At 39.2% G+C, this 12325-nt stretch overlaps 1 protein-coding gene across 3 annotated transcripts in view; it reads left to right on the top strand.

The window, feature by feature from the left end:
• The window catches only part of DROSHA (drosha ribonuclease III), a 75563-nt gene that overhangs the window by 19365 nt on the left and 43873 nt on the right, over nt 1–12325 (top strand). For all 3 annotated transcript variants that reach the window (XM_068931510.1, XM_068931511.1, XM_068931512.1), the window contains exons 11-13: nt 1141–1222; nt 4273–4347; nt 7719–7888. In XM_068931510.1, the coding sequence (XP_068787611.1) occupies nt 1141–1222; nt 4273–4347; nt 7719–7888 (327 nt within the window). The remainder of the gene's footprint in view (nt 1–1140; nt 1223–4272; nt 4348–7718; nt 7889–12325) is intronic.

Here is a 12325-nt window from a genome sequence, read left to right as displayed (position 1 = left end):
ATAAGCTGATACCAAAACAAATTTCCTGTGGATGCAAACAAAGCAAATTCAGTTCATAATCTGTTTTTTATTACAAACTGGTCTCTGGTGAAGCCAGTTTGTGAAGTAAATTGCTGGAGTGGAACAGCATGTTTGGGTACAGAAATACCCCTGCATATTAACTACAAAGATAGGATCAGTGTTTAATTTAGTCGCACACATTTACATTTTTTTCTAATTCTCTCTCTTTTTTTGTTGCTCAGCAGCAAATTTATCTAAATATATGCAAGAGCCCTAAAATTCCCCAACAAGATTGACGTGATCAGTGCAATTCACTTCTTACTATTGATTATGCTGTGTTGTCTCCAAATCTTGCTCTAAAATAATAATTGGCCAGTAAGCAAAATAGGAAACTTGGCATTTTTTTGGAGTCCTGGTATTTTAGCTGTGTCTATAGCACTACTTGCAAGCCTTATTTACTTGTGCATTCTTGTGAAAGAGATTCTATTGTTGGGTTTGGAACTTATGAACAGCTTTATATGCATACAATTTATATCAAGCTGTTGTGGTTTTCTTTCTTCAGGAAGGCTTCTTAAAGGAACAGTTCCTTCTTTATGACTGAAAGCTATGTGCTTTAGAGTAGCTGCTTTCCTACTTCATGAAAAGCTTTTTTTTTTTTTCTTTTTCCTTTATTTTTTTCCCATGCTGACTCCTAAGTTCATTTGTGATGTACCAATTAGTTGCTGAGAAGGTGACTGTGATATCACAGATGCTAATTTGTAAGTTCTTAGTATGAACATATAGGAAACAGAGAATTATGAGAAAGATCCTTCTTAGAAGTATATCACCTCCTTAGCTTACTCAGTTCAAAGGGTTTTGGTGCTGGTAAATTGTCACATAGCCTCAGTAATTTTGGCCTGCGGTGTGGATTTGGACGTTTAATAAAGATTCCTCAGTATATATTGACAGTGCTCTCTGAAGAGGCCACTGTGTTGCACTGGATGACTACAGTTACATCAATAATATTTTCAAAGTCTAATGTCTAGAGGTTTGCAAATGTGAAGAGACTGTTTTTCTCACTATATTTAACTAACTTTGAGTAGCATTATTTCTATTGCAGTGTTATATAATTACAATCCTGTCTTAATTTTTTTTCCTCAGAATTTTTGTGTGAGAGGTCTTGAGCTGTTCTCTTCTTATCTATTCAAAGATATTTTGGAGCTCTATGACTGGAATCTTAAAGGTAACTATTTTATTTAGAAAAGGAACCCATACACAGCAACAGGTAATCACAGCTTTGGTGAATGGACCTCTTTTGTAATATTCTTTGGTTAGAAAATAGGGCTGAAAATAACAAAGTCAAATGCTGTTTTAGGTGAGAGGAACACACCTGAATTTCTTTCTGAAGAAGGTGGAATTATCAAAGTTCATTAGTGTGGGTTACAGCAGTAAAAATGCACAAATTTGGCATTGTGTTCTCACACAAACTAAATTTCTTCCTTAATCCAAAATCGCTTTTTCAGTTGAACAGTAAATATTACTGTGAGTTTAATACTGCCCAGTATTACGTGCAAGATATTTTGTAGGCCAGAGCGTCCTCTTTGTTTTCACATGCATATGGACAAATTGCTCATATAGTCACACACACAGAATCACACAGAGTGGTTGAGGTTGGAAGGGACCTCTGGAGATCATCTAGTCCAGCCTCCCTGCTCAAGCAGGGACCTCTAGAGCATATTGCCCAGGATCACATCCAGACGGGTTCTGAATATCTCCAGGGAAGGAGACTCCACTACCTCTCTGGGCAACCTGTTCCAATGCTCTGTCACCCTCACAGGGAAGAAGAGTTTTTCCTCATGTTCAGACAAAGCTTCCTGTGCTTTAGTTTCTGCCCGTTGCCTCTTGTCCTGTCACTGGGCACCACTGAGAAGAGTCTGACCCCATCCTCCTGGCACCCTCCCTTCAGATACTTGCACACCTTGATCAGATCCCCCCTCAGTCTTCTCTTCTCCAGGCTAAACAGGCCCAGCTCTCTCAGCCTTTCCTCATAAGAGAGATGATCCAGTCCCTTAATCATCTTCGTAGCCCTCCGCTGGACTCTTTCCAGTAGTGCCATGTCTCTCTTGTGCTGGGGAGCCCAGCAGTGAACACAGCGCTCCAAATGAGGCCTCACCAGGGCTGAGTAGAGGGCCAGGATCACCTCCCTTGACCTGCTGGCAACACTCTGCCTCATGCACCCCAGGATCCCATTGGCCTTCTTGATCACCAGGGCACATTGCTGGCTCCTGCTTAACTTGTTGTCCACCAGGACTCCCAGGTCCTCCGCAGAGCTGCTTTCCAGCAGGTCAGCTCCCAGCCTGTCCTGGTGCACGGAGTTATTCCTGCCTAGGAGCAGGCCCCTGCACTTACCTTTGTTGAACTTCAGGAGATTCTTCTCTTCCTATCTCTCCAGCCTGTTGAGGTCCCTCTGAATGGCGGCACAGCTCTCTGGTGTACCAGCCACTCCTCGCAGTTCAGTATCATCAGCAAACTGTTGAGGGTGCACTCTGTCCCTTCATCTAGATCATTGATGAGTAAGTTGAACAAGACTGGACCCAGTCTTGACTCCGAGGGACACTGCTAGCTATAGGCTCCAACTAGACTCTGCGCCACTGACCACAACCCTCTGAGCTCGGCCATCCACCCAGTTCTTAGTCCGCCTCACTCTCCACTCATCCAGCCTGCACTTCCTGAGCTTACCTAGGAGGATGTGATGGGAGACAGTGTCAAAAGCCTTGCTGAAGTCCAGGGAGACATGTCAAAAGCCTTGCTGAAGTCCAGGGAGACAACATCCACTGCTCTGCCCTCACCTACCCAGCCAGTCATTCCATCAGAGAAGGCTATCAGATTGGCCAAGCAAGATTTCCCTTGGGTGAATCCGTGATGACTGCTCCTGATCACCTTCTTATGCTTGGAGATGGCATCCAGGAGGAGCTGTTCCATCACCTTTCCAGGGATGGAGGTGAGGCTGACAGGCCTGTAGTTCCCAGGCTCCTCCTTCTTGCCCCCCCGTTTGAAGACTGGAGGGACATTTACTTTCTTCCAGTCCTCAGGCAGATCTCCTGTTCTCCATGACCTTTCAAAGATGATGGAGAGTGGCCTAGCAATAACATCCGCCAGCTCCCTCAGCACTCATGGGTGCATCCCATCGGGGCCCGTGGACTTGTGCGTGTCAGGTTTGCCTAAACGATCTCTAACTCATTCCTCCTCGACCAAGGGAAAGTTTCTCTTTCTCCAGACTTCCCCTCTTGCCTCCAGGGTCTGGGATTCCTGAGGGCTGGCCTTAGCAGTAAAGACTGAAGCAAAGAAGGCAGGCAGTATCTCTGCCTTCTCTGTATCCTTTGTTACTAGGATCTCTGCCCCACTCAGTAGTATTTCTCTACAGTCAGCTTACAAAGCAGTGTCATATAGACAGCCATACAGGGGTAAGTTATGATTATAGCTCAGTATTTACAACTTGGTGAGCTGAAAATGTGTCCTCTTGGGAAGACTGTAACAAAGGATAATTTCAAAGATGGGCCTTTCACTTGGTCTAAGAGAAAACCAAGAAAATTTTGAAGGTAAGTGTGTTCTAGTGTCTTGACTTTGTCTATGGAGATGTACTTTGTACTTGCTAAACAGTGAGCACACAAGTGTCATCCGTTTTGCGTAGCATTCTTTGGTTTGATACTAAATGTATTCTAGTATTAATTTTGTTTCCTATCACTGGTTTTGTTTGCACTTTCTTTTTTATGCCAGGTACATAGTGTTTTGATTTTTATTTTCATACAAAGCTTTGAGTAATGAAATAAGAAGGGAAAAACACAAAAGTAGCACCTGGGACATTTCATTGTTATCTCTGTTCATTATCATAACAAAAAATTATTAATTGAGAGAGACTAATCAAAATACCTGTTTGTGCTTATGTCTATATATGGGTTCTAATCAGACTTTTAAGTGCGTTGATTACATAAACAGATATTTTTCTTTTCTGTATCACTGTTTTGAAAATAGAACTGTGCTTTTGGTTTTTTGTTTGTTTGTTTTTTAAAGCTATTGCAGTTTCCTTTGAAATTGTCTATGTGGAAGCTTTCATTAGCAGCTGTTATTCTGTTCCTTTCTGCTTCACATTTTGCCACTTTCCTGTCTGAAACTTAGGCCCTATAAAATTTATCACTCTATATTGATTTTGTCTTGGGCAGGGTTTCTGTCTTTTTTCCTCCTTTTGCCAATACATTGCTGTTCCTAAATTTTGTATAATTTTTTGTATTTAAGGTCCTTCGCTTGAAAACGATTCTACTTGTTGCCCCAGGTTTCACTTCATGCCGCGATTTGTGAGATTTCTTCCAGGTAATGACTGCATTAGGTGGCTTTATGGAAATGACAACTTAATAAAAGAAAAAGCTTATTAGAAGTGAAATGATTCAGTCACTGTAGCGATATGGTAATTCCATCTGAATTCCTAAAACACTCTCTGATATTTTGACTGTTTTGCTTAGAACTGTGAGAAGTAGGATGTGGATAAGCAGGCCAGGTCTTGCATCCAGCTTTTCTCTGTCACGTGGCTATTGCAGGCAATGGTGGGTCATTCTTGCCCTGTCCTGCAATGGAGCCGGTGGGGTTTGAGGAGTGTCATTTTCTGCTGTCACATAGGAAGCAGTCAGAGTTTCATGTCCCCTCTGCTCTTTAAGATATGCGTCATGTGATTATATTAAGATTTTTGATATGCAGTTTTGAGGGTCAGCAAGATTGGCACCTCTGAGCCTATGTTCTGATTGTTTGTTTATTTATCTTAAGCTTAGACATTGCAGCGCGCAGTAAAGATAGAAAAGCACCATTTCAGTGTGATTCAACTGTAGCTTACAAGCCAAGGACAAGCTGCTGTGTGAAGAGTTATGCTCGTTTTGAGTGATCAGCTTATGCAGGCATTTAACACATCCTAAGATAATAGGACAGGCTTTCAGTTGATATAAATGTCATGCCTCCACTGAAAACGTGTCCTGCTGAGGTCCTGCCAGTGATTGTTCCAAAGGGTTGGATGGGCAGGAGGATGTGTTCAGCTGTTGGACTGAGGGTGCAGCTGAGACACGGCGCAATTTTCATCAAGAGCACTGTGGCCTAGAGATGCTCTCTGCTCTGGGCTTTGAAACTTAGTTGGAATATTAATTATAGCCGTAGCTAAATGAGGTTTGCCTACCTACTGTGGAGAGTACCAATGGCTAGATGACTATATTTCTGATTGTTGTTCCTTCCTGATTCACAACACTGTTCGATCAGAAGCAGAGCTCTGAGGCTTGTTAGCAAACATTGATTCAGCTCTGCTGAAGCAATTTACAAAATAAGCCATCAAGCCACATGTGGCTGATTAACTTGACCTCATCACAAAATGAAAACAAGTTTGACCTGCCTGGATTGTGTAGCTTGAGGGTGTTTTCCTGTTAGTTTGGGGATTTTATGTTCTGATTTTTTTAGTTTTAGTTTAGAAGTCAACTCTTTCTGCGTTGTTGGACTGTTTATTGATGGGGGAGGTAAATCTCTGTCCGTGCACTCCTATGTGCTTCCTTTTTGAGGTTCCCAGTCCTCCAGCTCTTAGCAAAAATGGCTTTTTCCTGTTATTTCTGCATGTTCTCTTTTAGCATCTTTATGATAAATACTTTTTAAATCAAGTTTGCAGTTTAAATAATTTATTTGCTGAGATGTACTTGAGGATTATTAATTTCCAGAGAATGAAAAATTATTTCCTTCAGGTATGTTTACAGAAGATTATTTATCTGTATTTCTTTAAAGAAGATATATTAGTGCAACAGGTGCCCACACATCCATCAACTGCCTCCTTGAAGATGGAAATGAATTGCTGATTTCCCATCCCCTCTGCTCTTCTTTCTTATTTTTTCTCAGATAGTCTAAAGAAATGCAGTTTTGTGATGTCAGTATTTCTGTGTGGGTTACTTACAGACACTGTGGTAGGTCTGAGCTTTGAGCTAATCATATCAGGTTTACTGAGTGCCAAAAATACAGAGCACACAGAATAGTTGCCTTGTTTTCTTTTTTCTTTTTTTTTTTTTCTTGGCTTTTTATGATGATAAATATATTAGAGAGTACGAGACTAGAGAAGACACTTTGGCTTCACAATGCGGTGTGTTTTGACCCAGGAAAGCTTAGGCCTCTGAACTGCTGCCTAGCACAACTATCTATAGCAACCTGTCTTCTCCCTGGTAGTCTTCAGTAAGTAACTTTACACATGCCTTTTTATTGGTTGCTGGACACAGGCTCTCTCTTGCTGAACAAGGCAAACTATTAGTTGGCAAAAGTGCCAACAAAAATCTTCTAGTCTCTTTAATTTTAGGATAAACTTTACAAATTGAAGAACTGTTTGCTATTCAGGTGACCTGTGTGGCTCTTTCTCTGCCTCTACAGGTCTTTTAGAAGTATTTTGTCTCTCAGTTGCTGTTGTTTGGAGTATATTTTCCCCATTTTAGATTTCTCCCTTGGAGTTTAAATGAGGCTAATTGTTGGAAGAGGTTCGTATACCAATTTATATAATTCGTCTTCATCTTTTCTATACTGTAGTGATGTAATCCCAATTGGAGTAAAAGTGCGTATCCTTTCATGTATGTTGTAGAGGAGAATCAGCACTGCTGTGATACAGCACTTCCAAGAGACGTTTTATGTGTGCCTAATACCACGTTCCCTGTGGTGTATCATCTTCCCCAATATCATTTGTAGGCTTCTGTTAATTCTGTGTTCTTTTTTATGTGTATAGTCATAGGGAGAGTGGCAGGACCAGATTACTTCTCCTCCCTAGGGAAGGGAAATCAATGTTTGTGCTTCTGTGGGCATGAATCTCAAAGATGCCTCCAATGTCTACGGATTCAGTCCCTGTTATTTAAGGAGGACGTCTGAGAGATTTGTGTCAAAATTAAAGCACCGTAGTAACATGTCTGTGTGATATGAGCCGACATAGTGAATTTGAATAGTCAGTGTCTTCTGAGTGGTGGTCTGTCAGGACCATCACTCATTCACCTTTGCTGTTTTCGTCTTCACATCTGTTGCTGGCTGCCTGGAGCCGGTAGGATGTTTTTTATACTGTCTTCCTTCACAACAAGCAGCCTTTGCTGTGCATGTTTCCTGGGGTCTCAGAAATATTTAGCAGTCTTCACGTGTGCTTCGTTCATTTAGTGACAAAAGAGAGCATGAGACTCTTTAGTCTTCATTACTGCAGGTACAACACATAAGCAGTACAGATGAGTTTAAAATGCAAAGATAACTTACTGCATTCATGCAGAAGTGTGCCGTAAAATTTTTGAGTGTTCCTTAAAAAAGCTGCATAAATGCCTAAAAGGCTTTTTAACTGTTCTTGTAGAAGGAGTGATAAAATTGTGAAAAGGAAGACATAACTGGACATTGTAACTTACTGTTCTGTCTGCTTGTTTTAAAGTTATTCAGGCAAGTTGGAAACTTCAGCTTTGCAGTATGATGAAACTGTTATTTTTGCTACCGTTGCCATTATTGCTTCCAGTTTAGCAAAGAAGTGTTTATGCATGTGCACTATCGATCAATAAAACATTTGTTTTTTTATTTGTCAAGTTGCTTAAGCGTTTTTCCATTTTATTTCACTCATCTGAATATTTTATTTCTTCTGCATATTTTCTCTTTTGCTAATACTTTCGGAGCAAATATCTGAGTTGTGATTTTTGTTTTTTTTTCATTTTGTTTTTAAGATGGAGGAAAAGAAGTACTGTCGATGCATCAGATTCTTCTCTACTTGTTACGATGCAATAAAGCTCTGGTGCCTGAAGAGGAGATTGCCAACATGCTTCAGTGGGAAGAACTGGAATGGCAGAAATATGCGGAGGAATGCAAAGGGATGATCGTTACCAGCCCTGGCATGGTAGAGCAAAGAATTCTGATTTATGAACAATCCAATGACACATGCATGTCTTGTTTCAGAGAGTCTGCTATAGGCTGGATTGTAAGTGGAAGAGATGACCAATGATGGTTGCAGTTTGCAGTAGGAAAAGTGCATTGATTTGTTCCAACTCTGGCAAGAATTGCACCCTCTGCTGCCCTACTGAAGGAGAGGTTTCCAGATGAGTGCTGTTTCAATGTGCACATTATACGGAATAGCTATATTTTAATTATGTGAAACCTTAGTTTGCCCCGTGCTTTCATATTTTTTATGGCAGTCTTTATCTGCATGATCACATTCTGTTTTCTGTGACGCAGGTCCAGAGAATTAGTAATTATTTTCGCTTTTCTTTCATCTTCCTCTTTTGACCCCCAGCTCTATTTAATGTGCTCTATCCAGATTCTGCCCTGAATAAGTAAAAGGTCTTTTCTGCCTGCGTGTTTTTTCACCTGGTTTCTTTGCTGCTCTCACTCGTACCAAAGAATTTCATGTGCATTAATGAATGTATCCATTAATTTTCAGTGCCAAACTTGAAACCTCTATGACCTTTTTGTTTTTGGAACTGTTAGTATTTTAAAGCATATGTTCTCAGAACACAGCTCCTTTCCGCTCCAGTATTTATGCAAATTTAGCCCATTTTTCTGAATTTCACACTCTAGAAATGAGCACAAGAACAAATGGTATCCAGTAAGAACTGCAGGGTTTTGTGTACGTGATTTGGTCAGGATCACAAACATGGCATCTGAGTAGTAGAGACGTATTTTAGACTTTGTATTTTAGACTGCCATGCAGGCTTCTCAATTGTAAGACCGTTCCTTCTCAGACTTTGTTTTCCTTCCTTGCTCATTGCACAGCCTCTCCTGAAAATCTGTAACTTGTAATCATTCCTAAAGGGAAATTTTGTTTGGTCTCTGAAAAACCTGTCTCCAAATTGCAGCCAGGGTAACTGCCTAGGCTGTATTTTTCAAGCCCTTGTTTTTAACTACAGCAGCATTACATTTAGTAAATTACTTTATAAGCTAATCAGAACTTGCCAGGATAATTTATTTTTTTCCTTGATTTCCTTCTAAATGTTTTCCTTCTGAATGAAGCTCTCTTAACCAAGAGGGAAAATAAACCCATCTCTGGGAACACCAATACATGGGAACTCTCAGTATCGAAAATTTTACTTGTGATGGTAAAAACTCAGTGTTAAATCAGAGTTTCATAACAGAAATTGTTAGACTATCTTAACTGACTAACTTAACGTTGCCTGTGGCCTCCATGGACTCGCATACAAGGCATGAGGTAGTGTACCAGTCATCAGCATCCAGATGAGATGCTGATTTCTTCCACTAAAAACTTGCTCTTTTTTGTTATTTTTGTATATCTTAGCGTAAAGTTTTGTATATATGCTCCTTTCTTGCGTGACTGCAAGAACTGTTAACGTCTTTATGCACAAGGCAATGCAGTTTGTGAGTGCTAGTGTTAATTGTGTGATATAGTGCGATTTTACCAAGCTTAGCATTCTACAGTGCAATATTTTTAGAGGTGTGTATGGATGTCAAAATATATAAGCATAAAAGAAATTTGAAACACTTTGAAACATGGTCGTGTTATAAAGCCATCCTTAATGCATGTTTTTTCTCTCAAGAAGGTTGTAATGATTTTTTTTTTCCTTAGTCTATGGATTTTTTTTCAGTTGATTGCAGCATGTTTTGTTGATTATAAAAGTAAGTGAGAAACAGCGTTTGAAAGTATTTTATGTGCATTTTAGCACATGTTATAAGATGAAACAGTTCTATTATAGAGACAATGTAAAACTGTTTTATAAAATGACAGCCCTTCAATTCAATTTTATCTACTTGACACAATGAAGTAAAACACTAAATTTTATTTTGCTGCTTTCCTCCACAATAGAATAATTTCTCTTGAGAACAGATCCAGTTTTTCTATATGTATTGCATTATTTTAAAATGTGAGGTGTACATATGCACAGTGGAGAAAGGGGAAAAATTGATAGGCATATAAATCTCATTTACTTAAACAGCTAACAATAGTTTGACGTTATTTAAAACAGTTTAATATGTTCATGGTGTTCTGTTAGTTCTTTGAAACTTTATTTTGGAAGAGGTTTAAAGGTTCAAAGATTTTAATCTCTTTTTAATATGTCACTCCTAAAATGCTGCTACTTTTTCTGTTAGTACATATAGTGTGTGTATGTATGTATATGTATATATTTTAACTCAAAGTTTGTACTACTTCTACATGCAGTCCTACCGTGTCCTCTTTTATGAGCAAGGCCTTGACTGATGAGGTTTGGAGTAGAAAACAAAGATAATGGGCTTCTGCTCCATTAGAATTTCCTTGTTTTTAGTGAGATGTTAAAAGCAAGATTCTGTTTGTACTTATTAAATGATCTATCACAGCTCTTTCAAAAGAGATGGATAAAAATTGGAAAGAATAGCATTTAATTTGTTTGTATCCTCTCTGCTGGTACATACTTTATACCTCATGTTTGTGTGTGATGCTATCCAGGCTCAATTTTCATTCATTTACTCACTTAACCTTCAGAAGCACCACAGAGCTGAAGCTAGTCTTCGCTGTGCTAAAAACTAAAGCATGGCATAGTTGAACCTCTCTCATAACCTTCAGCGAGTGGACAATTATGATAAATCTTTAACAAGGAAGCCTTTTGTCCTGGTTCTTGTTAGGCGTTTGTTAAAAACTGCATAACAGAATGACAAAACACAACGACAGTGTCCAGTTTTAAGTGATGCTGAGCACACGCATTTCACACAGACCTTGCTAGGTGTATTGAAGACTCCTTTCCCTTTCCCGCTTTTGAGGTTCAGATTACTTCTATTTAGGCATCTAAAATGTGGAACATCTGAATAGGAAAGTGTGGGCGGCACTTCTTTAATATATTCATTTTAATCAATATATTGAGGGTAATGATTATTTCATATTCTGTTAATCAGATTTTGCCTTCTTTGCTCTCAGAGGGATTGTTGTTGCATAGCAAGGCAGGCTGTGTGTGTGTGTTTTGGATTTTTTTTCTTTTTAAATTAGGTGGAAAAATGTCTTTATTTCTAATGTTAAGGGTTGGGAGAAACAGCAAACAACTGTAAAGTTAACAAATTTTCAAGTTGGGTTTGTGCAAAGCCCACAACAACAGATGAGCTTCAGTTTCATGACTTTAAGCTCTCTGGTTTGGAGAACAACCTTCTGCCTGCATCAGAACCTCTCCATGTTTTTTTTTTATTAGATCTTGCTGTTCCATTCCTTTTTTATTGAAAGTACTGGGCAGAAAACCTATTTTTTCGCTAGCTTGCATAGAAAACTGAATCTTTGATTATTCTTTAAGTTGGGTAGATGAAACTTTATCTTTTGTCTGCCTGTCAAAAGAGAAGTTGATAAGCCTTTTTCTCCTTGCAAAATACGACTCTATCTGAAAATTCAAAGTTTTAGATAAGTTTTTTCAACAGTAGGTTAGTAATTTGGCCACCTGAGGAGGTTTACCTTTCTTTCCAGAATTGACTTCGTTTATCCGTGCAGAAAATTATTTTTGTAAACAGTTCTACAAAGGTGATTTGAAGGATTAAAGCTTTGTTCTTGCCGTGGTTCGTATCGTCTTGTTAGAAGAATGGTGAGAGCCATTTCCTAGGGTTTTGTAAAAAAAATTCTGAAAGTCATCTTTGATAAATTCTCAATGCTACATTGACAGTTTTGAGGTGCAGGTAACCAAAAGTAATGCCCTTTTTCTGGAACGTTAGACAAGCAGAAAATATTGGCTTCATCCAGCTGATTGCTTGGTGGGGAGTAAGCGGGTACATAACAAAGCAGCTTGCAAGGTAATCGAGAAAATATTTACTTGGAGACAAACTGTGCACCTTCAATTGAGTTTTTAAGTATGTTTGGTAAGCAAACGAGAACTCTGCAAGCAGCAGGTCTTCTGCAGTGATGCGTAATTACTCATTTTCTGCGTTCTTAGAGGTGGAGTGAAAGTTACCTCCTTCTGTACTGTCCTTTTAACTATAAAAAGAACTTCTATTTTGAAGTCTAAAAAGGACAAAAGTCTTCCTCATTATACAAGACTGTATTCCTCGTTATACGCATCAGACTAGGAGCCTTTTCTAAGAGTGACACGACAGGTTTTTATGCCATTTAGTGTGTGTGATTGAATGGATCTAATAAGGGCTTCACTTACGATGGAAATCAGGAGCAGAAGTAAAATTAGAGAGTTAACCTGATCCTAGTGAACTACTCAAACGTGGGAGTTTGGATGCCGAAATGCTAATCCTGATTTTATTTGCAGTGTGATATTTGATCAAGGACGGCTGCTTTAAGTTCTCAGAAAAAAACAAAATGCAAATTTCCTGACTTGTAAAATGAAAATAAAAAGACTGATTTTTTTTCTGCTGGAAAAGCTAAGTCAAT

This window comes from Struthio camelus, chromosome 2 (assembly GCF_040807025.1).
Source record: "Struthio camelus isolate bStrCam1 chromosome 2, bStrCam1.hap1, whole genome shotgun sequence".
In the NCBI taxonomy this organism is placed as follows: domain Eukaryota; kingdom Metazoa; phylum Chordata; class Aves; order Struthioniformes; family Struthionidae; genus Struthio; species Struthio camelus.
This window is presented reverse-complemented; position numbering and strand designations above follow the sequence as displayed.